Genomic DNA, 25,645 nt, shown 5'->3' on the forward strand with positions numbered 1-25,645 from the left:
TGGATTGGGACTCGGGAATGGCTATTTTTACACAGCACCCCAGGTGGTGTCCGATGGTTTGGGAGCCAGATTGCAAGCCCACTGCCAAAATTCAAGTTTAGATTCAAAGTAGGCTGGGGAGAAATCAGTAAAACTCAGGAATGAACTCGGGGTCACCAGTGACCTTTCCAAAGCAAGTCCTATTTAACAGATGAGCAAAATGGAGGCAAGGATGGCGACAGATGAGGAGAGAGCCAGGTGGCCGGGAGCTTAGAGCAAAACCCAGGATACCTGCTTCCAGTTCCTTTCTCCACCCCACCCCCAACCTTCACCACCACCACATACCCTCCCATCAGAACTCCTTGTTCTGGGGCATTGGGGGTGTGTGTGTGAAATGTTGGGGCTTTAAAACATAAAGGAACAATCACACTCACTCACACACAAACACCCACACACACACAAAAGATCTACCCTTGATGAACTGAGGCAGAATCTGTTAACAGCTCTGTCGGAAGACCCAGCAAAGCTAAAAGCATCCTTGTGGGCTTTGATGTCTGGACAAGATGCTTCCTTTGAAAGCTCAGAGACAGCCTTGTTATTTTCTCTGACAGCCCCACTGAAAAGCTCTGAAATGAGAAGTGGTGTCCCTGCCGGAGCCCGCAGGTGCAATTCCTGAACGGTGGCACATGTGCCCCCCGGGAGGCGTGATGCCGGCCTGGGAGGCCCCAGGGGTCCCCGCTCTTTGGCTCGCTCCACGCTCCGATTCCCCCTCGGGCTGGAGAGCCCGGCCACAGGAGGCCTCTGCAGTCTGACTCCTCGTCTCTCCCGATGCCTCCTTAGGGAGGTCAAGAGCGCAGACAGTTCCCTCATCTGACAGCTAGACTGCGTGTCAGTCACCTCGGGAGCAGTTTCCAGGGGCTGGTCTGACAGTTTGACCCATTTTCCTTCCCCCAAAGGCCGCAGGCCACTTGTAGGGAAAGGTCAGGAAATGCTGCCACTCTGTCCCTGGAAATGAGGGTGAGAGGAGGGAGACCACAGGATGACAGTGAGACAGTGCTTACTTGAGGCTTCTGGAGCCCTGCTGCTCCCAGGGTGGACCACCTTTGCAGCATCCTCCTCACCTGGGAGCTTATTAGAAAGGCAGAATCTCAGTCCCAGCCCAGACTTAACTGAATCCAAATCCATATTTTAAGAAGATCCCCAGGCGATTTGTCTGCACGAGAGGCTTGTATCTCAGCTCTACCACTCCAGGCTGTGTGACCTTGGCCAAGCTCCTTAACCTCTCTGAGCTTCAATGTTTACAAAGAGTTTTTGAGAAATGAAACACTTAGGGCTTGGCATATACTAAGCCTTTGGTGAATGTTCACTGTCGTTGTTGTTGGGAAAATGATTAAGGGAGAATCAGTTTGCCACATTTAAAACTGAATCATCCAGCCATTCCTTAGAGGGGAAGGAAGTCTAAACTGTGAGAGAAAGCTCCAGAGGAAAATGAAGAGCCCTCAAGCATCTATGTACAAAACAGATGTCAGGCTGGGGAGAGGGGTATCTCTTCGCAGCCTGGGCCCTGACTATTTAATTTGGGGTCAGTTAAGATTCTTGTTCATCTGCTGGCTTTGGGGGTTCTTACCTTCACTGATGTCCCCTGTCTTCCTGCCATCCGTATGCCCCCAAACTTATCTCCGAGCCCCTCCTGCTTCCGTGACCTTGCCTGAAAGGCTTTGATGCTCCATTGCCAGCAGGATGAAATCCCAACTCCTTAGCATGGCATTCAAGGCCCTTCACAGTCCAGCTCAAACCCCTTGTCAGCCTCCTCCCAGCTTCACCCTCACACCCTGCACTTTGACCTCAGTCCTTGCCATCCCTCAGACTCCTTGCTCTTGCTGTTTCTGCCTGGGAGGTCTGTGTCCCTCTGGTTGGAGTCTCTCCCCTTTCTCTCCACCTGGCAGGATCCCGCTCTGCCTTTGGAGCCCCACTTAACCGGCGGACGCTGTGTGGTGCGCCAGGAGCACCGGTTCAGCTTGGACGGACTCTGTTCCAGTCTCAGCTCTGCCACCAACTAGTCCTGTGACCTTGGGCGAGGCACTCAGCCTCCCTCGCGTGGGTTCCTTCTTCTGTAAATTGAGGCCGACGGCAGCTGCTCTGCAGGATTGTTGTGAGGGTCCATCCACAAAGCGTGGAGAATTTCAGTTCATCATCGTCATGGCCATTTATTTCTAAGAAGAATGTTACCTCCCCCGTGAAGCCTTCAGCCATGCTTCTCCCACCCTGTCCTAAGGATGGCCTCCTCCGTGTTCCAGAAACTCGTCTCCTTCTTGTCCGTGCAACATCCAGATGCTCCAAGGACACCTTCTCATGGAGGGAGTCCCTGACCTCTGCTTGGAATCCCAGGTCACCCTGCTTCACACCCAACCTCGTCGCTACCTGACTTTTCTCCCTAGTGCCCACCGACCATCGAGCTTCTGCTTCTTTATTCTCATGGATGCAAGCTCTGTGGGAGCAGAGGGTCCTGTGTCCTCAGTGCCTAGAACTGCACCTGGCACTCGCAGGTGCTCAGTCGGGAATTGTTGACTGCATGAATAAATCATTTTTGTGCCGTCGAGGGGTGTTCAGATGGCACTGCCCTGCCTGGCTGTAATGGGCTGAATGGTGTCCCCCCCCCAAAATTAGTATGTTGAGGTCTTAACCCTCAGAATGTGGTTGTATTTGGAGAAAGCATTTTTAAAGAGGTGTTTAAGGTTAAATGAGGTCCTTGGGGTTCTAGTCCAATGTGACCAATGTCCTTATAAGAAGAGGAGATTGGGGGGGTGGCCCAGTGGTGTAGTGGTTAAGTCTACTCTACTTTGGCGGCCCAGGGTTCACTGGTTCAGATCCTGGGCACAGACCTACACACCACTCATGAAACCATGCTGTGGCAGTGTCCCACATACAAAATAGAGGAAGATTAGCACAGATGTTAGCTCAGCGACAATCTTCCTCAGCAAAAAAAAAGAGGAGATCGGGAGACAGACACACACAGAAGGAAGACCATGATGTGGGGACACAGCGAGAAGGTGACCATCTGCAAGCCAAGGAGAGAGGGTTCAGAGGCTTTTAGGCCTCCAGAACTGTGAAAAATGAATTTCTGTTGTTTAAACCACCCAGTGTGTGGCATTTGTTACAGCAGCCCTACTGGACTCACACACTGGCTGTGAACTCCTTGAGAAGAAGAACCATGGTTTATTCATCTTTTTTTTTTGAGGAAGATTATCCCTGAGCTAACATATGCTGCCAATCCTCCTGTTTTTGCTGAGGAAGACTGGCCCTGAGCTAACATCCATGCCCATCTTCCTCTACTTTATATGTGGGATGACTACCACAGCATGGCGTGCCAAGTGGTGCCCTGTCCGCACCTGGGATCTGAACTGGCGAACCCCCGGCTGCCAAAGCAGAACGTGCACACTTAACCACTGTGCCACTGGGTCAGCCCCGGTTTCTTCATCTTTCTAGGAGCCGTATCCACAGGGTTCTGGCCCATACCCACACTCAGTAAACAGGGGTCTAATCAAATTGCATCCCACTCATAACAGGGAGGGAGATAATGGAAGAAGGGCCCGGTGGGGAAGGAGAAAGCCTGCGCTGACGCCCACAGTGAGTGGTACATAATCACCTATAGGCTGGCCACTTTCTCTCTTTATTATTTATTCCAAGGTTTTGTCATTTCTCATTCATTGTTGGGTTTCTTTATGGCGCGTGATAAGTGCCGTAGTGGATGAAAGGAAAGTCCAGTCAATGCCAAAAACATGCAAAGGAGGCAAGAGTCTGTATTTGGTGTTTTGCTCCCTTTCCATGAGACACGTGCACGGCACGCTCTGTCCTAATTATCCTGTGAGGGGCGGGACTGCTGGAAAGAAAGAGGCACTATGGAGCATAGTCATAAAGGAAGGAAACATCTTACCTCTCCTCTGCTTCTGCGCACCAGGATCTTAATCACAGATGTGCTTAGTGCTAACCTGCTCAGGACCCCTCCCGAGGGCAGCGATGGCTTCTGAGGCTCCCTGCTGCCGGGCCCTCGGCAGGTGGCTGGAGCAGCCGCGGGACAACTCGCTCCCCTTAAGTGGCATGTCTTCAGGTTGGCACAGAACGTGTCTGTGCCCAGTTCAGACCCACTGGGGAGCTGGCCCAGGGTGAGACCCACTACGTGGAGCTGGTCTCTTGGGATATGCCCCACCCAGCACGGAAAGGACTGTGTTGGAGTTTTAACCTGCATTTTATTCATTCATTCATTTGTTCGTTCATTCATTTTTTTATTTTTGCCAATTTTGGCCAGTGTACATATGAACCTGAAGACTTGGCCGGAAACTGTAGCCTTCATGCCAGCGAGTCCCAGGCATCATGGCGCTGGTCCTGGCCTCACTGGCGGCTCCCAGGCTTTCAAAAAGACCGTCGCCAATGAGCTGCTGCCCTGCAGACCCTCAGCCCCTTGTGGTGCCCCCGTGATTCTTCCAAGGGCAGCGGTTCTCGCAGCTCCGTCAGCAGGACCCCGGGAGAGGAAGTCGTCAAAGGCTCAGCGTTTTCCGAGCACCCCCTCCACTTCTCTCTTTTTCCCTTCATCTTTCCTTCTTTTTACTCTGCTATGGTTTGGATTCCTGGTTGCCGAACAAGTCTTAGAAGATACTGTTTATTGTGAACTACAGTTTTTGGAACAATGGAAAAGCTTTTAGGCTGTTTCACCACAATTTGGCTCATTTCTCGGCCTTACTTGTCAACAAATTTAAATAATTCTAGATAGGGGCGTTTCTATCTCTTCTCCCCTGCACCCATGCCTGCCTGATTTCTTTGTTCTGCAGGAGAAAATTCTCCTTTTGCTCCCTCTCTTAAAAATTGTAGTTCTGGGGCTGGCCCCGTGGCCAAGTGGTTTCAGGTCTGTGTGCTCTGCCTTGGCAGCCCGGGGTTCACGGGTTCAGATCCCGGATGCAGACGTACTCCACTCATCAGCCAGGCTGTGGCGGTGTCACACATACAAAGTAGAGGAAGGTTGGCACAGATGTTAACTCAGGGCCAGTCTTCCTCACAAAAAAAAATAATAATAATTTGTGATTCAAATGCCCAGGCCTCTTGGCTAGTGGGTACAAATTTAGCCACATTCTGCTGTGTCAATGGCGCTTCCTACAGAACTTTAACACCTCCTTCTCCTTACAGAGTTCCTCCGCTCATAGAAGCCCCAGCACTGACACGCACACACACGCATACAGACACACACATGCACACACTCACACACATGCACTCATACATGCACTCACATTACTGAGCACCCACAAGAGATTTTACCATACCTCATCTCTCTGTATCAGCTACAGTTCCCACGAGGTAGCCACCCCGCCGTTAATACAATTATTCAACCAATATTTATGGAAAGCATACTGTGGGCCAGGTACATTCTAGGCTCTGGGGAAACCACAATGAAAAGTTTCTGCCTTTGTGGAGTTTATGTTCTAGAAGAGTGCTGTCCAGTAGGACATCCTCAAGGTTAGACATATCCTACAATCTTTAACATGTGGCTCTTGAGCCCTGGAAATGTGGCTAGGGTGACCAAAGAACTGAATTTTTTTTTTATTTTAATTAATTTAAAGAGCCACATGTGGCTAATGGCTGCCATATTGGGAGCACAATTCTACAGGGAGAAACAAACAATAAACAAGTAGGTAAATACTCTCTTCTCCTTCCTCCTTTAGCCACAAAATATATAAATAAAAAAGGCAAAGCAGGGTAAGGAAACAGAGGGGGTCTGGGAGAGGCGTTAGTTTGGATGGGGTGGTGATCAGGTAAGGCCTCTCTGCAGGATGACTTTTTTTTTTAAACCATTTCTTTTTTTTTTCTTTTTAAAGATTGGCACCTGAGCTAACAACCGTTGCCAGTCTTTCCTCCCCAAAGCCCCCCGGCACATAGTTGTATATTTTTAGTTGTGGGTCCTTCTAGTTGTGGCATGTGGGATGCCGCCTCATCATGGCCTGATGAGCAGTGCCATGTCCCTCGCCCAGGATCCGAACGGGCAAAACCCTGGGCCGCCGAAGCAGAGCGCACGAAGTTAACCGCTCAGCCAGGGGGCCGGCCCCTGGGAGGATGACTTTTAATGGAGCCTTGAGAATTGGGGAGCTCTGGGGGTGAGACATGCTGGCAAAGGCCCTGTGATGGGGATGAGACACCTGTTCCAGAAGCTGGAGCATGAGGAGCAAAGGGGAGAGGGAAGCCTGGGTCAGAATGTGCTGGGGTTTGCAGGCTGTTACAAGGGCGTGGAGTTCACTCTGATGGGAAGCCAAGAAGGGGCTTCATGGAGAAAGGTGACATGAACTGATTCCTACCTTAAAACATCCCCTTGATACTCTAGAGATGAAGGACGCAGGAGACCCTTGGGAGGCTGCCGTCGGCTTCCAGGTGGTAGATGACAGTGGCTTAGACAAGGCAGGGAGAGTGGAAGTGGTGAGAAGTGGTCTGAGACTAGGTTATTTTGAAGACTGACTCAACAGGATTGCTGATGGATTTGTTGTATAGAGGGAGACGGTTTTTGGCCTGAGTGAGCCATAATGGAGCCATTGATGGAGCCATTGATGGAGATGAAGAACTCTGGAGGGGATGACACATGTTTGAGGGGGAAAATCAAGAGTCTGATCAGCGGTGAAATGGAGGCAGAAGATGTCAATTTGGGTGTGGTCAGCAAAAAGACATAGTTCCCCGCTGTTTTGCTGTGCCCATGTCCGCTCCTCACCAGGACCCTGAGGAACCGCCACCCACTGCTGATGAAGTTGCCCTGCATGAAAATGCCAGGGATCCAGCCATAGAGTGGCCAGATTTGGGGTTCACAAGAGGGGATGCCCCCCCGAGACCTGCTCACATTTGTCACCTGAACCTCTAAGCAGATGAATGTGGGCCCAGAGTCCCACAGAGTTGCTCATGAAAATAAGTCTTTACTTCTGTCCTTGAGCCCGCTCTACAGGGGGACTCAAACCCAGGCCAGTGGGAGGGGCAGGAGGTGATATGCCAACTCCTCCATTCCCTTCTCCTTGGATATCAGCCATCCTTATTTCAAACACCTCTCCTTCACGGCCTGGTGGTATAGTGGTTGGGTTCGCTTTGGCGGCCCAGGGTTCGAGGGTTCAGATCCTGGGCGTGGACCTATACACCACTCATCAAGCCATGCTGTGGCGGCATCCCACATGGGAAATAGAGGAAGATTGGCACAGATGTTAGCTTAGGGCCAATCTTCCTCACCAAACAAAAAAAAACATTTCTCCCTCCTCCTCTCACAAAATGAAAGGCCTTCTTCTGCCTCAGCCCATGCACTTAGACGCTTAACGTGACCTAGCCCATCACTTCCCCAGTTTGGGTTCTGTTAACGTATACTACCTCCTAATAAGCAAATTGTCCCTGTACTCCCAAATTAATATTTGTGTAACGCAGTTCCAATCAAAATTCTAACAGGATGTTATTTTGCAGATGATTCTGATTTATGAGAATTGATTGATGGGACTAGATGATCAAAATAACCCAGCACTGTTCTGCAGAAGAAGAGTGATAAGGCGGAACTCACTCTACAAGATATTAAAACATGCTCTACCCTGCAAAAAATATTTTTTAAAACAAGGCATAAGTGCAAGGCTCAATAACTAGATAAGAGCCTGGAATAGATAACCTAGCAACACCCTAGTGTATATGAAAATTTAATGTATGACAAAGGTGGTTTCACAAATTACTGGGAAAAGAAAAAATAACATAATATATGCTACTGAGATAATTGGTAACTTTCCAAAAAATAGTGTCTTACAGCTTAACCCAAGATCAGTTCCATTCCAGATGTTACATGTAAAAAATAAAGCGAAAATGCTCTAAGAAAACATAGCATAATATGTCTCAGCTCTCAAGGCAGGGGATCACTTTCTATATATAAAATCACAATGAAAGAAGCCACAAGAGAAAATGGTTAATAAACTTGCTACCTAAAAATTAAAAATTTTACATGAATACCATATGCAAAACTATAAGGTAAATGATAGCCTGGAGAAATTTTGCAACAAATAAAGGAAAGTACTGATATTCTTAATCTATAGAGCACTCTTGTAAATTAAAAATAAAACCCAGGGGCTGGCCCCGTGGCACAGCGGTTAAGTGTGCACATTCCGCTTTGGTGGCCCAGGGTTCACCGGTTCAGATCCTGGGTATGGACATGGCACCAGTTGGCACGCCATGCTGTGGTAGGCGTCCCACACATAAAGTAGAGGAAGATGGGCATGGATGTTAGCTCAGGGCCAGTCATCCTCAGCGAAAAGAGGAGGATTGGCAGGGGCTGGCCCCGTGGCCGAGTGGTTAAGTCCGTGCGCTCCGCTGCAGGCGGCCCAGTGTTTCGTTGGTTCGAATCCTGGGCACGGACATGGCACTGCTCATCAAACCACGCTGAGGCAGCATCCCACATGCCACAACTAGAAGGACCCACAACGAAGAATACACAACTATGTACTGGGGGGCTTTGGGGAGAAAAAGGAAAAAATAAAAAAATCTTTAAAAAAAAAAAAAAAGAGGAGGATTGGCAGCAGATGTTAGCTCAGGGCTAATGTTCCTCAAAAAAATAAAATTTTAAATAAAATTTAAAAATGGCATCAACAGACAATTCACAGAGAAAACAAATGGCAAGTAAATCTTTGAAAGCAGTTCACCCTTAGTAGCCATCAGGAAAAGCACAGAAGCATATTAAAACAGTTTTCCTCTATTTAATCAGCAAGGCTTTTCTGGTCATATTTCCTATAGGTGAGTGGTAAGTTGGGCACTCTCATTTACTGCCAGGGGAAAGGCCAACTGATGCAAGAACTCAGCCGTATGAGTCAAGAGAACTTCCAGTGCCGACACTCTTTGACCCAGTGCTTCTATTTCTATGCACTCATCCAAAGGTAGTTATCAGAAATAAGGACTCAGGGTGTTTGTTGGCTGCAATTTTGTTGATAAGAGCCAAAAACTGGAAATAAATGTCCAACAAAAGTCCAATGGCTGAATACATTATGTATGGTATGTCCCTACAATGGAATACCATGCAGCCATTTTTTAAATCATTATTTGGCTCAATAATTATAGAAATGAGGGACTTGCAAGTGAAATGAAAGAACTACAATATTTGGGGTGATTTTTTCTCCTGTCTACTTCAGTGCATTTTCTGGACTTTCTATAGTGCTTTTACTTTTATGATAAGAAACAAAACCTTCACGTTCATTTTCTAATGGCCGTGGAAGTCCTGCTTGCCAGCCGCAGGTAAGCGTCTTGCTTCTGATGTACCATCAGTAAAAGGAGCTTGCGAGCCCAGCGACATTTCACCTGCAGTGTTCCCTCCGCCGCCCCACCCACCACTTCAGAAGATCTCAGTACCTTTGTTGTTTTTCTGTGTCCATTTGTCTCTAAACGTGAACGTGTGACCTGCATTCTCATTTGCTTGTTTGGGGCCTGTTCCCACTGCCCTTCCCAGAGAAGGGGAGAGAAGAATGTGATGTTTCATTTTTATGTACACCCACTCTGACGCCGTCTGTGCCTACCTGGGCATTTGCTTGGGGTGCCATTTGGGAAGGGTCGTCGGTACAACTCAGAAAGACGTGCTAGTTCCTCTTGCCTTGTGGAGAAACCCTGACCCTGTCTTTCTTCTTGTCCCACAGGTATGACGCTGCCTCTTGCGTTTAGCCATTGGAGCAGTTACAATTTTCTGTGTTGAAATCATTCTGAAAACTCAAACACTAGACTGCAGCATTCAAGGAAAGCCAAAGCCATTGGAGGGGGAACAAAGCCAAAAACCTTGTATCTTATTTGTTCCAAGAATTTCACTGTCCCTTCCCCACCTGCTTCCCTCCCCCACCCCCCAACTGAGCCATTGCACACAGACAGACAGCATGGCAAGCAAACGAAAATCTACGACCCCGTGCATGGTTCGGACATCACAGGTAGTAGAACAAGATGTGCCCGAGGAAGGAGACAGGGCCAAAGAAAAAGGAATCAGCACACCCCAGCCTGACGTGGCCAAGGACAGTTGGGCAGCGGAACCTGAAAACGCTTCCAAAGAAAACGAAGTGATCGAGGTGAAATCGACGGGGGAAAACCCATCCAAAAAACTCCAAGGCGGCTATGAATGCAAATACTGCCCCTACTCCACGCAGAACCTGAACGAGTTCACGGAGCACGTCGACATGCAGCACCCCAACGTGATTCTCAACCCGCTCTATGTGTGTGCCGAGTGCAACTTCACAACCAAAAAGTACGACTCCCTGTCTGACCACAACGCCAAGTTCCACCCCGGTGAGACCAATTTCAAACTGAAGTTAATCAAGCGCAATAATCAGACTGTCTTAGAGCAGTCCATCGAAGCCACCAACCATGTCGTGTCCATGCCCACCAGCGGCCCTGGAAGCGGGGACAGTGATGCTGGGATCTCCGTGAGCAAAACCCCCATCATGAAGCCAGGGAAACCGAAAGCTGAAGCCAAGAAGGTGCCCAAGAAGCCCGAGGAGGCCACCCCTGAGAACCACGTGGAAGGGACAGCCCGCCTGGTGACAGACGCCGCTGAGATTCTCTCGAGACTTGGAGGCGTGGAGCTCCTCCAGGACACGTTAGGACACGTCATGCCTTCTGTCCAGCTCCCACCAAATGTCAACCTTGTCCCCAAGGTCCCCGTCCCGCTGAATACTACCAAATATAACTCTGCTCTGGACACGAATGCCACCATGATCAACTCCTTCAACAAGTTCCCTTACCCGACCCAGGCTGAGTTGTCCTGGCTGACGGCCGCTTCCAAACACCCAGAAGAGCACATCAGAATCTGGTTCGCCACCCAGCGCCTAAAGCATGGCATCAGCTGGTCCCCCGAGGAGGTGGAGGAGGCCCGGAAGAAGATGTTTAACGGCACCATCCAGTCAGTACCCCCGACGATCACTGTGCTGCCCGCCCAGCTGGCCCCCACAAAGATGTCGCAGCCCATCCTCCAGACAGCCCTACCATGCCAGATCCTCGGCCAGACCAGCCTGGTGCTGACCCAGGTGACGAGCGGGTCAACGACCGTCTCTTGCTCCCCCATCACACTTGCTGTGGCCGGAGTGACCAACCACGGCCAGAAGAGACCTCTAGTGACTCCCCAAGCTGCCCCCGAGCCCAAGCGTCCACATGTCGCTCAGGTGCCAGAGCCCCCACCCAAGGTGGCCAACCCTTCACTGACCCCGGCCAGCGACCGCAAGAAGACAAAGGAGCAGATAGCACATCTCAAGGCGAGCTTTCTTCAGAGCCAGTTCCCCGACGATGCTGAGGTCTACAGACTCATTGAGGTGACCGGTCTCGCCAGGAGTGAGATCAAGAAGTGGTTCAGTGACCACCGGTATCGTTGTCAAAGGGGCATCGTCCACATCACCAGCGAATCTCTTGCCAAAGACCAGTTGGCCATCGCGGCCTCCCGCCACGGTCGCACGTACCATGCCTACCCAGACTTCGCCCCACAGAAGTTCAAAGAAAAAACCCAGGATCAGGTGAAAATCCTAGAAGACAGCTTTTTGAAAAGTTCTTTTCCGACCCAAGCAGAACTGGACCGACTCAGGGTGGAGACCAAGCTGAGCAGGAGAGAGATCGACTCCTGGTTCTCGGAGAGGCGGAAGCTTCGGGACAGCATGGAACAGGCTGTCTTGGATTCCATGGGGTCTGGCAAAAAAGGCCAAGACATGGTGGCCCCCAACGGTGCTCTGTCTCGACTTGACCAGCTCTCTGGTGCCCAGTTAGCCAGTTCTCTGCCCAGCCCTTCACCAGCAATTACAAAAAGTCAAGAACAGATTCATCTCCTGAGGAGCACCTTTGCGAGAACCCAGTGGCCTACGCCCCAGGAGTATGACCAGTTGGCAGCAAAGACTGGCCTGGTCCGAACTGAAATTGTGCGTTGGTTCAAGGAGAACAGATGCTTGCTAAAAACTGGAACCTTGAAGTGGATGGAGCAATACCAGGTACAGCACGTAGCAGACGACCATGGCTACGACGCCACATCGAGGAAAGCACCCAAAGCCGTCATCATCGAGAGCCCAAAGAACGGGAGTGAGGTGGGTCCGCAATATTACAAGGATCCCAAAAAGCTCTGCGAAGAGGACTTGGAGAAGTTGGTACCCAGGGCGAAAGTGGGCAGCGAACAAGCAAAAGATGGTTTGCCAGCAAAGCCTTCAGAGGCCATCTCGGACAGGTCAGAGGGCAACAGCCGGGATGGCCAGGGCAGCGACGAGAACGAGGAGTCAGGCGTTGTGGACTGGGTGGAGGTGACGGTCGGAGAGGAGGACGCCATCTCAGACAGGTCAGACAGCTGGAGTCAGACTGCAGCCGAAGGCACGGCAGAACTGGCTGACTCGGACTCTGACGGCGTCCCTGCCGAGGCCAGCCAGGCCTAGACAGGTAATTCCACCTGTTTGCCCCGGGCCACTAGGGGAGGATGCTGTCTTGCTTTTTTGTTATTACCAGAGTTGATATAGGTTGTGGGATACACAGATGTTGACACAGATGATAGGTTCTTTTTTTTTTTTGGTGAGGAAGATTGGTCCTGAACTAACATCTGTTGCCAATCCTCCTCTTTTTGCTTGAGGAAGATTGTCGCTGAGTTAACATCTGTGCCAGTCTTCCTCTATTTTGTATGTGGGATGCCGCCACAGCACAGCTTCATGAGCAGTGTGTAGGTCCATGCCCAGGATCTGAACCCATAAAACCTGAGCTGCTAAAGCAGAGCACGCAAACCTAACCACTATACCACCAGGCCGGCCCCAATGATCATAGGTTCTTTTTTTTTTTTTCTTTTTGAGGAAGATTAACCCTGAGCTAACTGCTGCCAATCCTCCTCTTCTTGTCGGGGAAGACTGGCCCTGAGCTAGCATCTGTACCCATCTTCCTCTACTTTATACGTGGGACACCTACCACAGTATAGCGTGCCAAACGGTGCCATGTCCGCACTCGGGATCCAAACTGGCGAACCCGAGGCTGCCGAAGCGGAACATGCAAACTTAACTGCTGCACCACTGGGCCGGCCCCGATGATAGGTTCTTTTTAAAGATGCTTTTAAAAAAAAAGGAGAAAAACAGGAGCTGGTAGATTTATGTCCTTAATTGCAAGGCTATGCTGAGAGGAGTCGGCACTGTTGCCAGTGGCCTTAGGGGCCTGTCCATTCTAAAGTCTAGTTGCAGTTGTAACAACAACACATCTTCTGTCTGTCTTGTGTTCGCTGCTGTAAGAAACAAACATGACAAGGATATGTCTTTTCCTTTTTCTTTTTTTTTTCCTTTTCTTTTCTTTTTGGATTCTTTCCAAGAGTCTGTATCTCGGTTTACGGAGTAGCGATTTGGGGTTGTTTCTTTTAACCTGCGAGGTTCGGACAGTCCTTGGTATCTGTCTTGTCCTGACTAAAGGAAGGTGTGTCTCTGTAAGTAACCCTGCTCGTAGCTGTGCTGATCGGGACCCCCAAACCCCTTGAATCTGGAAGAAACTGGTGTAAATTAGGCCTGTGGAGCCACAAAAGGCTGGGAAGGGAAGTTACCATGGTTACTAATGGCCATGTCATCCACATAATAGAACGTGCCACCCAAGCTTGGTGCGCGTGCTTCACAAGAGGTCCCTGCACATCAGGGCCTAAGGCCCAGCAGCTTGGTGGTGAGTTTAGAAGAAAGAGGGGGTGATTGGGGAGAGGCCTATGGGAGGAAAAGGTCCAGCTTGGCCGCCGCAGAAATATCCCCAGGGCAGCTTGGAACCCGGAGGGAGAGGCATGATTTACAGTCTGCCCAGGTTCCTTCTCCAGAGGTCACTTAAAAGGCAACAGAAGGGGCCCCCCATGTCATCTTTCAAAATAATGAAATGAAGGTAAGAACCTCCAGAAAGATTGATAAGGCCCCAAAGGGAGCCCTGGAAATTACCGTGCCTCTTTATTAATGAGCTTGGACAACTTTGGCTGGCCATGTCACTCGTTAATTCATTTATTCCGTAATAAAATGAGGCACCTGGCAAAAAAAATAAAATCCTCCGGAAACCTCATTTTAGCCAGTTCCATCAGCTAGGAGAAGAGCGATTTAATGAGCAGCCAATCACAGAACGCTGTCAAGTCTTCTTTCCCCTCCGACTTTTTGGGAGGAAATGGTAATGGTTGGGGGTGAGAATGCAGCCCCAGAAGTGGGGGCTCGTGATGGAAGGGGGTCAGAAGTATACCAAGGTCACCAACAGCCCCAGCTACCTCCATCTGACAGCCTTAGTTCCGTCCTCCCTCTGGCCATGTTTCCTGCCTTCTTATAAGATGCCACCAGTCCAGCCCACGTCGCCCTTGTGGAAATGAGGGAGCAATTTTTTTGTCCCATCAGAATCTGCCTGAAAACTCCTAGCTTGGCCTGTCTTCTGTCCTTGATCTGTTCAACGCCTGACATAAGTCTACATGATTGCTTTTTCCTCCTACACAGAGTAAACATGAGAGTTCAGTTCAATTCACGCACCTACTGTGTGCTGTTGCTGTGCAAGGCAGCGGAGATAACGTGATGAAGAAGACAAATGACATCCTCGTTCACGTGGAGCTCAGTCAGGCCAAGGACAGAGGAAACTGCTCTTTCCTCTCCTAGCCAGGGCGATCCATGGTATGATGGAGACGTGGACATGCTGTGTGTGGGAGCACACAGGAGGGGCACCCAGACTGGGGGTCAGAGAAGGCCTCCTGGAGGAAGGGACCTCTGATTCAGGGGCTAGCTGATGGGAAGGAGTTAGCCAAGTGCACAGGCAAGGAAGAGAGTGGTTCCAGTGGAAGGAACAGACGAGGCAAAGGTGCAGAGACAAGAAAAGGAATGGTGCTGCTGAGGAACCAAAAGAGGTTTGGTGTAGCCAGGAAGTCAGGTTTGGGGTTCAGTAAACGATGAGAAGATGCAAACTAAAAGAAAACCTGATGCGTTTCCACAGCAGGCAAAAGCTATCCTGAACCAACTATGTTTGCTGAGTATAAGGATGCTAAGTGTCCCTGTATCCCAGAGTGAGCTCAGATGGCACTTTCCCGGTCCCCTTCGCTGAGGGGGAGGGGTCTGGGGGCGGCAGCTCCCTAGCAGCCCCTGAGGCCACCTGTCCCCAGCCCTTCTCTCCCAAGCTATACCACTACCAACAGTTGAAAATGCCCCTCTGGGTCGGCTGCCACTGTGCCCGATACTCCTCTGAGGCCCAAGAGACGCGTAAAGGGGGGAAGCAAGGCTCACACCGTAAAGAGCAGCTTTGGGAAGGGAGGGAGGATGGGAGGGGGACACAGGGCCTCCTGAGTGGCAGAGGCTGAGCTGGGTGCTCTGGCCACAGATGGTCTTATCAGTTCTCTGAGCGACTCTGAGAGGTAAGCTTCTCCCTATTTTTATAAACCCAGAAACCGAGACTCAGAAACCAAGGTACTTACCCACGTTCCCCCAGCCAGCACCTCATTTTCACTCCAGAGCCCTCACTCTTCCTACTGCGGTTTCTGCCTCCTTATTTCTGACCAAAATTCCCCATTTCTGGTGGGGAGATACCTAGGATTTGGGGGGTGACTTCTGAGTGACCATCAGATAATTCAGAGATATAAGAACCAGCTGTCTCCCCCAAAATCTGCAAACTCCCAGGAAGCTCTTTTTATGTGTATAAATGGTAAATGCCACAAATGTGCACTGGAAAATGTCCCTAAACAGGACGCCAAGATCTACTTCCCACCTGGCCACACTGAGCTCCCTAATTGGCTTCCTGATCCTTCAGAGGGGCCATGGCCTGGAGAAAGGAGCTCAGTGCACACTGCGGGTGCCTCCTGGACGGAGGCAGCCCTTAAAGCAGCCTTTCAACTGAGAGAGGAAAAAACCTCCCCAAATTACTTCGCAGCTTTTATGAACCGACACATGGGTCTCTTGAAATTCATAAATACCCAGTGATGCCTTTATTTAAACACATATTTATTGAGGAAGCTGCCGTTGAGTTCAGTTGTTACATATACAGTAATCCTGCAAATAACACATGGTTTTGACTTCATAAAAAGGGTTATGTGAGACACGTATGAGAGAACTTGAATAAGCTGCTGCCAGCTGACTCGAAGATGCGATTTCCTCTGCAGGAGTTAAGCATCTGCCCTGGCCAGAGCCTCTGACTGAAGCTTTGCAAGGCTCATAGCCATGTTTGACTCAGTCCAGGCTCACCTTGCCCTGAGATTAAACACAAAGATGAGGCATCCTTCCCAGCCCTTGAATTGTGTTGTCTTGATTCAGTCTCCAGGTGCAAACAATTACAGAGCCATCCATGGAGAGACCTGTCCTGGTAAGGAACTGAAAAATAAAGTCCTCCTTTCCTAAAAATGAGCCAAAATACTCAAGCCAGACCTTGTCAGACATCTGCCTCGGTATTTGGCCAGGTGGAATATCCCAGCGCCCCTACTACAAAGAGTTTTTATTTATTGGTATATGCCCTAGGCTCAGCATTCTTCTAAGCACATCTATTAAATCGTTGAAACTTCACGACAACTCTGTGAGATGGGTATGGCTTTTTCCCCCATTTTCCAGACAGCAAAACTGAGGCTCAGAAAGACTTGCCCTGGGTTCCTCAGCCAGCAGCTGGTGGAGCCTGAAGGCCACTTCTCATCTGTCAGGCCAGCACCTGAGCTAACCACCATGGCCCACCCACCACCTCTCCGACAGCGGCGACACCACCACCACCCAGGCTGAACCCACAGGACGTGGTCATTTCTTAATTCCATGTGGGAGTGGGAACTATTACACAACTGTCCATTCACTACCTCCCAATTTCTGACTATTTCCAACTCCTGGTGATTAGGGATGGCTTTGGGGAGGAGGTACATTTTGTGAAATGTCAGAATATTTTTCCATAGTTTTTTCCACACTCAGAAATATTTTCCATAGTTCAGCTTGCTTAAAATATTCAAGGCTTCCAAGTGTGGCATCCTAGCTACAATTTAGGATCCAGGATATGTTTATGCCCCCACCATCTATTCAGATTAGGTATCCAATTTTTATTTGAATGGATGGATGGGTGGGTGGATGGATAGATGAAAATATCGTAATTATCTCTTTCCCTGTCTCTCCTCCACCAGACCCTTGAAGGCGGGGACCATATCCCATTAATCCCTGAATCCCCAGTGCCAGATTCAGAGCACATGCTCAATAACAACTTGTTGAACCCACCTGAGAATTAACAAAGATAGTCAGCTTTCAATTATCTGGGATCTGGTATTTCTGTCCTTTGCTTCTCCTCATTTTTTTTCCATCACTTATTAGTCCCATGAAATGGCAACAGTCAGAGGAAGGGAGTTGGGGCCAGTTCTCTTTCCATGTGTGTGATCAGCTGGAAGGAAAGGTCTGTTGAAGAATCGATCACTGGATATTTACTGGGTGATGCTTCTCAGAGACCACACATTAGCCTCATTGCCCTGGTTCCTAATGGAGAGTTAACTGTTAGCACTTCCATTTATCTAATTCTGGAGCTACTCACGCTAGGAATTCTCACTGTGCTTTGGGCGACTTGTAGCAACTTAGGAACCATGAAACCTGAGCCTCTCATTTTTCAGAGCAGGGATGCAGGCCCCAAGGAGAGGAAGTAACTAGTCCAGAGATATTCATGAGAAGGGACTTGGGTCATTCATCCCTCAAGCATTTGTGCGATGCCTGCAGCGTGCCAGGCTCTGGAAAGCAGTGGTGCCCAGCTCGTCCCTGCCCTCATGGAGCCCATAGTCTATTGAGGAATGAAGCTTTAATCAAAAAGCAAAAGTTGACAGGTGACAAGGTTTTGAAGGACAGGTACATGGTACTGTGAGAATATAGAGTAGGGGAATTTGAGCTGATTTAAGGTGTTGGGGAAGGTTTCTCTCAACAGGTAGTAGATAAATTGAAGTCCAGAGGGCTAAGTAGGAGTTGGCTGGGCAGAAAGGGAAAGCCATTCAAGGTAGAAAAAATAACATACTGAAAGGCCTGAGACCAGAGGGAACTTGGCGCATCAGGGGACCTGAAAGGTGGCCTTTGTGGCTATGACTTGCCTGAGTTCACACTTCATAGAAGAGCAGGAGTCAAGAGCCAGTGTTAGGTGGACTCACATATAATCAAATTTTCCTTTGAAACTCCTCCACACCAATAAAGAAGACTCTAGATGATTCTGTGTGTATGACCCTGCAGAGAAAGTTTGAAACCCCCTGAGATACTCGAGGAAGGAGCAAAAGGAAAGTCAACTTGCAGATGTCTGAGTGTTCAGAACCTTCTGGCCTAGTGGTAAATGGAGGATGGGTGGTGGAAAATTCTAGAGCGCCCACATGCCTATACATTTTACCTTCTTCTCTTTTACTATTAAGTTTCTATAACCTTGATACTTACTGTATTGGCCCACCAGGGCTGCCATGACAGAATACCACAGACTGAGTGCCTTAAACAGCAGAAACTTGTCTCACGGTTCTAGAGGCTGAAAGTTCAAGGTGCCGGGAGGATTGGTTTCTGGTGAGGCGTCTCTCCTTGGCTTACAGATGGCCACCTTCTCTCTGTGTCCTCACATGGCCTTCCCCCTATACATGTGCACTCCTGCTGTCTCGTCCTCTTCATATGAGGACACCAGTCCTATTGGGTTAGGGCCCCACCCTTATGACCTCCTTTAACCTTCGTTACCTCCTTAAAGGCCCCATCTCCAAATATAGTCACATTGGGGTTTGGGGTTCAACATACAAATTTGGGGGGGACACATTTCAGTCCATAACACTTACTAATAGAGTTGTCTGTTGTTAGGATTAAATGAGATAAGTAAAAGCTCCTAAATGGGCCTGGCGTATGCATCAGCACCTGCTCGACGGAAGCTGACTTTGAAGTTGCACTCTCTTCACGTAGGGAAGAGCTTGGTCGTCTGCTTCCTGCCTTTCCAAGTTGACTGTTTCGGTTGGGGTCCCACTGATACAAGCTCATGCTGTTGGGTGTCAATTGCATCTGGGGTGGGGGTCCTGGGGCAACGACCAAGGGTAATATTTGCCGAGCTTTTACTGTGCCAGGCACTGCTCAGGCACTTTGTGTGTGTGAACAACTCTCTGGACATCATTTTCTTCATCTTACGGCTGATGAGAATGAGGCACGGAAAGGTAACTGTCCCAATGTCATTGAGTTAGAAAGTGGTGGAGCTGGGGTTCACACCCATACACAAATCCATGACCACATTGAGAGTGCCTAGTGAGTTTAAAATATGCTTCCGTTTGCTCAAATTCTTTGAACTCCACTGGTTAACATCCACGGATGGAAAGTGGGTAGGAAGGGCCAAGGGCCCCTCTGATTCCTTCTGCCTTTGAGCCTCCCTGGGAGCCGCCTGGGAGCCGCCTGGGAGAGATTTACCTGGCTTATAAGTCTCAGCCATTTCCCCAACCCCAGAGGTTCCCCAAACGGCTGCAGGAAAAGAGCTTTGCTCAGATGTTCCAGAGCTGACTGAGGCCTGGGCGTGGGCGGGGGAGGATGATGAGGGGCCAGATGGAGCTTTCCCTCTCCACTGGGAAATCGCTCAGTCCCTCTCCACTCCACCATATTTTCCTTTTCTCCCTTCTAATTAAAATCAGACCAACGCCCCTCCCAATAAAAAAAAGTGTGACTCAGAAATATTGAGAGATAATAATCACTATCACAGTGCTTGTCTTTTCTTTCTCATGGAGTATGGTGTTATTCTCTCCCAAGTCAGCAGGCCTTAGGGAAATTCCTACAGACAAAATTAAAAAGAAATAGAGAGGCCAGCACAGTGGCATAGTGGTTAAGTTCACACGCTCCGCTTTGGTGGCCCAGGGTTTGTGGGTTCAGATTCTGAGCATGGACCTACACACCGCTCATCAAGCCAGGATGTGGCAGCATCCCACATACAAAATAGAGGAGGATTGGCACAGGTGTTAGCTCAGCAACAGTCTTCCTCAAGCAAAAAGAGAAGGGTTGGCTACACATGTTTGCTCAGGGCCAATCTTCCTCACCAAAAAGAAAATGGAAAGCTATCACATGGGAAAAGAATTCTAATTGTTTCATGTCTCCCCAACGGGTAAAGTAATAGGAAAGCAGATTTTGCTAAAGAATTAGTACTTTTTAACATTCCAAGTTGTCTCCAAGATAGAAAAGGACGGCTGTGGGAGGCAGTGGGCTCCTTGTCCTGGGCAGGGTTCAGGGAGAGGCTGGACATCCGCTTGGTGGCAATGTTCAAACAGTGGCCATAAGGAAATGGGCTCGATGACCCTCCCAAAGCTGAGATCTGGTGCTCTAGGATCAAGTGATCCCTCAGGCCGTTGGTCCTTGTGGTGGGGAATGTCTGACCAAGTAAGATTCCAAGTAGAAGCCCAGGGGGTTAGCAAGAGGCCACAGACTCAAAATCACTAGGTTACTCTAAAAAAAACCCTGAAATATGAACTTTGTCACCAATCTTGTGTAACCAGCTACCTCTAACAGCTCCATGCTGGCTTCCCATTTTTCATTCATTAACAAACATTTGAATATCTCGTGTGGTCCAGACACAAGCGGGGGTGGCGGGGCAGGGGTGAGCAGTGAACACTGTGGACACGATCCACGTCTTCACGGGCCTCACACAATGTCCAGTTAACCAGGCAATTTGAAGACTGCGTGATAACAGCTGTGCTGGGCAAGCCCTGAAGCAGGAACTTTTAACAAGGAGACCTGGCGGCGGCCGCAACGAGGCCTTCCGGGCCTGCAGCTGGGGCTTGCGGCCGGAGGGGGAAGGCGGCTGGGCCTCAGCTGTGTCCCTGATGGAGAAACCGCCCCTGCCCTCCGTTTCCAGCATCTCCCCAGCTGCCGCTGCCACACACACTGGGAGACACCAAGGGAGAATGGAAGTCCAGAGGTTCCAAGGGTGCTTCCAGGGCCCAGAGCCATCACAGACATCTGGGATCTCTACAAAAGCCAAGAGAAAATGTGGTTTTGTCTCCCTTTCTCCAGGTCACTCTCTTGGCCTTACAATCTGTTTTTTGGATTGTTTTGTTTAAGGAGCCTTATTCAGAATTTTCTTTATTAATACATATGATTGAGGATGATACATGTTCACGTCCGTAAGAAATTACCCAGGGAAGCATAAAAACACACTGCCAGATGGGGAAGCACCTTAATATTGAGGTTTATCTACAAAGTGAGAGTTTTTGCCAATCACTTGAAGAGAGAGGGTGGAGGTCTGTTAATGAGATGAGAGAAAGAAAATGACACACACACAGGTGAGCTCACTTACACCCAAGGCCCTAAGTTTACGCCTGGCCTGCCTCAGGGGAAAATGAAGCAGTATTTCTAGAGCACCTGTGTGCTTTGCAGGCCTCATCTGTAACCCTCCCAGCAGCGTCGGTGATGAATTGAGAAAGGAGTCCCGGGAGGTTAAGTAACTGATGTCGCCACACAGCGAGGAAGTGGCAGAGCCGGGATCCCAGCTTTCTCCAGCTGCACGGGTCCTTCCATGCTGCCCCACCGCGGCGAACACCCACAGTCCTGTGCTGACCTGGCCTTCCTCAGCCTGCTTGGGAGAAGGAAGAGCAGTCGCCGTCTACCCACCTTGGGCCTTGTTTCCTGGAGTCCTGAGAACTGTTCAGGTGGACATCCCGCCAGAGGCAGGCTCCTTTCCAAAGGTCATAGAAGACCGCTTGCTGGGAAAACCCTGTTCCTCGGGGAGCACAGGAGGAGGCTGGCTGTGGTCCGTGCCCACCAGGGGTGCAGGTGGCTCTGCGCGGGACCACCAGCCCATCTTTGAAGCAGACATGCTCTCTCCTGTGCCTGGTGGCACCCTGCAGGGAGACGCTGTGCGTGCAAAACAAGGAGCCCTGGACTTGGTCAGCTGTGGGAAGGAGCAATTAAAGCTCGACTGGCCGAGGTGGACTCCAGCGTCCACCCCTTGCCAGTTGCCTGAGGCTATTTAATCTCTAAGCCTCCATTTCTTCACTCCGAGGGGGGCTAACAGCCTCCTCCCTCCCAGGTTACCATAAAGAGTAAATGAGATGATCTGGATTATCGCTTAGCATCAGGCCTGGCTCATAATAAACGTGAGATAAGTATTAGCAACTCTCATGATCACATTCACGATCTTATTGTTTTTGACTGTGCTGCTGAGCGGTCATGTGACCTGGGGAGCTCACTTCTTCTCCCTGAGCTCCCATTTTTTTCCTCCTGAGATGAGCGATGTTGGCAGCATGAGGATCCTTGTAGCTCTTACAATTCGGTAACTTTTGCTGGGTCACTTTTGGGTGGTACCAGATCCTAAGGACACCCCAAGAATCTGACTTTATCCACAGACGTATCTTTTACAAGTTGGTCTCTTAACTCCAATATTCAGACTTATTATCAGGAGCGTCTAGAGGATGTGGGTGCATTTGACATCCAGATATTAGGAATGAGCGACAGTGTAGACAATCTGCCGATGCCTTTGGCTGAGGAGTCTACTCTTCTTGCTCTTGGCCCCCTGTACAAAAATACTCCTCAGCTCCTTTCTCAGCAAGAAGTGGCCAAGAAATGACATGGTCTTACCAGGAGGGAGGCAAAGTAAAAGCCAGTGGCTTCAGGAACCTGAAGATTTGATGAACTTCCAGCCTGTCATGGAATGCTGGCTGCATCCTTTATAGCCTCAAGCCCGCCCTGTGGATTCTTGCCCTGGATCTCTGGATCCCAGGAGCCCACAAAGGTAATGGAAGTCTGTCTGAGTTTGCTAGGGCTGCCATAAAATACCACAAACTGGGTGGCGTAAACACCAGAAACTTACTCTCTCACAGTCTGGAGACTGGAAGTCTGGTTGGCAGGGTCGGTGCCTTCTGAGGGTTGTGAGGGGCAGTCTGTGCCTCGCCTTTCTCCAAGCTTCTGGTAGGTAGGTTGCTGGCAATCTTTGACTTGTAGATGCATCACCCCAATTTCTGTCTTCATGTTCACATGGCCTTCTCCCTGCGTGTCTGTCTGTGTGTTCAAATTTCCCCTTTTTATAAGGACACCAGCCATATTGGGTTGGGACCAACCCTAGTAACCTCATTTTAACTTGATTACTTAACTCTGTAAAGGAATTTCCAAAGAGGGTCACATTCTGAGATACTGAGGATTAAGATTTCAACACGTTTTTTTTGAGGGGCACAACTCAACCCATAACAAGGACCTTGGACTATTTTCATCACTTCAAAGTATATAAAAATTAAACATTTCTCCATACTGACTCTTAATTAATACTGTTTGTTAAGAGCACAGACTCTGGAGATTACCTGGGTTTGAACCCTGGCTCTGCCACTTACTAGCTGTGTGATCTTGGGCAAATTATTTAGCCTCTCTGTCCTAAGTTGCCTCACCTGTAAAATGGGAATAATGATAATACCTACGCCTCTGAGGGTTGATATAAACATTAAATAAAAAATACGCTAAAAATGTCTCATCTCATTATGATTACTATTATATATCCTATCCCGTTTGGAAAAGGTTCCATCTAACAAAAGCAGTGAAAAGTGGGTATAATACTTACCATGTCCCAGACACCATTCCAAATGGTGGTGCGTATGTCAACGTATTTAATCGTCACAACAGCTCCACGAGAGGGATGCTGTTACCATCCCTGTTTTACAGAAGTGAAACTAAGCCCAAGAGAGATTGAGTCCCATGTGTGTGGCCCCACGACCCGCAAGTGGAAAGGTCAGAACCCAAACGGAGGTTTGTCCGACTGTAGGACCTTTTAGGAACCACTGTGTCTGGCTGCCTCTCCAGGAATCAGAAAAGGGTCTTGTAATGATCAAAAGAATCACAGGCCACCTCCTTCACTTGCCCAGAAAATCATCCTGTTTTCAAAGGCCTAACCCTGGAGGCAATTCCCAGAGTGTCAGACTGTGCTCGGGGAAACACACTCCTTTAAAACAGGCCCCAAACTTGAAGGGGATGCGTCTCTCCTCCCAGCCTGGGGATGGCTTCTGGAGGTCTCCTTTCCGGGAGAGCCAGGAAGAGGCAGCCCCCGACGCCTTGCACCCAAGGAATGACGATCATCTCCCTGACATCTCGTCTCTGTCCTTGTCATCTTTCTAGGAAAGTCCCTCTGAACTGCTGTGCCGTTGACTGCTGTGCTGTCTTGGAAGAAAGAAGAGAACTTCCCGCCCGGCCGTGGGCCGCCCTGGCCAGAGACTCCAAGTGCAACACGATGGCCCGCGTGTGCCTGGAGGGTGCAGGACCCCAGCTGCGTGCACACGCACCTCCCAGAGGCCCGGTGGGAACTGTTCCTAGTGCCAAAGTCCTACTACTGCGTTTCCAATGTGTCCTTGTAAATAGTTTGCTCCTCTGCCCCACCCCCACCTCTTGCCCTACTGGAACCGATTTGTACAATATAGGAATTTTGCTACCTTTTTAATCGAGGGCGACTCTCTTTTCCAGCACTACCATTGTAAGGTTTTTTCCAGAAGGGAGGGCTGATCCCACAAGCTTTTCTCCTTTTTCTTTTTTTTTTCATTGTATTAATTTGGGGGAGGGGGGATGGTAGCCTTAGTGCCATTATAGCTACTGGATTTTAGAAAGGGGGAGTTTGTTTTTAAAGGTAGTTTGAAATCTGGGAGATTTATTCAGGGGAAGGGCTGGGATTTGGGCATCTGTCTCAACTTGAAGATGGTTTACAAATAGCGGATCTTCCAGATCAAATCTGTTTCCAGTTCTTCCCCCAGCCGCCTTTGGGGTCCCTGTTGAGCCACGCACGCGGCTTTCTGAACTGCCAAGAGGTGGGTCTGGTTTTCCCGCGGCCTGGCCTCTCAGGTCAGACCTTGGGCCCAGCCAGCACCGGGAGCACTGGGTGTCAGTGTCTGTCCTTTTTAAGCACCCCCCTCGACCAGCAGAAAGGGCTCCCGCATTTGTTAGCATTGTCTTTACTTCCGGGAAATTAATACAAAAAGAGATCTTCCTATCTAGATGGTACAAAGATGACCGGCTTCTGTTTTCCGTTCTGTTCCTAACTGCCTTTTCTCAGTGTGGCATTTGACAAGATTTCAGCTCAAAGCCTCACCATGAATTGATTCTTTTTGTTTGTTTGTTTGTTTTGGGCCAATTTTAGATTCTTGAGTGCACTTTTTTTTTCAGTTAGTCCTAACTTTTAAAGAAGAAAAACCAAGAGACCTATCTCGTGTAAATGTTGCAATATGAATTGTGTTTGCAATCCTCCCCCCACCCACCCCACTGCCCCCCATTTGAGTCCACCGCACAAATAAAATGCTAGGGAGTTTGGAAAAAAAAAAACAATTTTTCTAACTTGTTGCTCATTTGTTGTAACTGAATAAAGCAAAAACTAAACATTTTTATAACCTTTTCCTCTGCTTCTCATTCTTCATTGCTGTCTGGCTCCCTGGACACCGCGTGAGGGTTCCGATTCAGCCACCTCCCATTTCAAATCCGTTCTGACCGCATTTCTTGTTTCCCGTCTTGGTGAGATCTGACATCGCAAGCAGGACTTTAAAAACAGGGTGTAAATGTTGACGGGGGACTCTTCGTTATCTCTTTGATACAGAGAAGTAAGTGCCAGGCCCTCCCTTCTCCAGGGTCTTCACAAATACAATATACAATACTACGGAAATGAGCATCAGAATGGGAACGCGACCTGCGGGCCATGCCCACTGCTCACTCTCGGGTGGCCTGAGGTAAGTCACTTCCCTTCCCTGGGCTGTGGTGACTGGTGACTGGGACACTGCTGTTTC

At 49.3% G+C, this 25,645-nt stretch overlaps 1 protein-coding gene across 8 annotated transcripts in view; it reads left to right on the forward strand.

The window, feature by feature from the left end:
* Positions 1-25,261, forward strand: part of ZHX2 (zinc fingers and homeoboxes 2) — a 154,347-nt gene extending 129,086 nt beyond the window's left edge. For all 8 annotated transcript variants that reach the window (XM_044743781.2, XM_070481543.1, XM_044743782.2 and 5 more), the window contains 2 exons: positions 9,645-12,396; positions 24,000-25,261. In XM_044743781.2, coding sequence (XP_044599716.1) covers positions 9,876-12,392 — 2,517 coding nt within the window. In that variant the 5' untranslated portion in view covers positions 9,645-9,875 and the 3' untranslated portion in view covers positions 12,393-12,396; positions 24,000-25,261. The remainder of the gene's footprint in view (positions 1-9,644; positions 12,397-23,999) is intronic.
* Positions 25,262-25,645: the final 384 nt, after the last annotated feature.

This window comes from Equus asinus, chromosome 12, assembly GCF_041296235.1.
Source record: "Equus asinus isolate D_3611 breed Donkey chromosome 12, EquAss-T2T_v2, whole genome shotgun sequence".
In the NCBI taxonomy this organism is placed as follows: domain Eukaryota; kingdom Metazoa; phylum Chordata; class Mammalia; order Perissodactyla; family Equidae; genus Equus; species Equus asinus.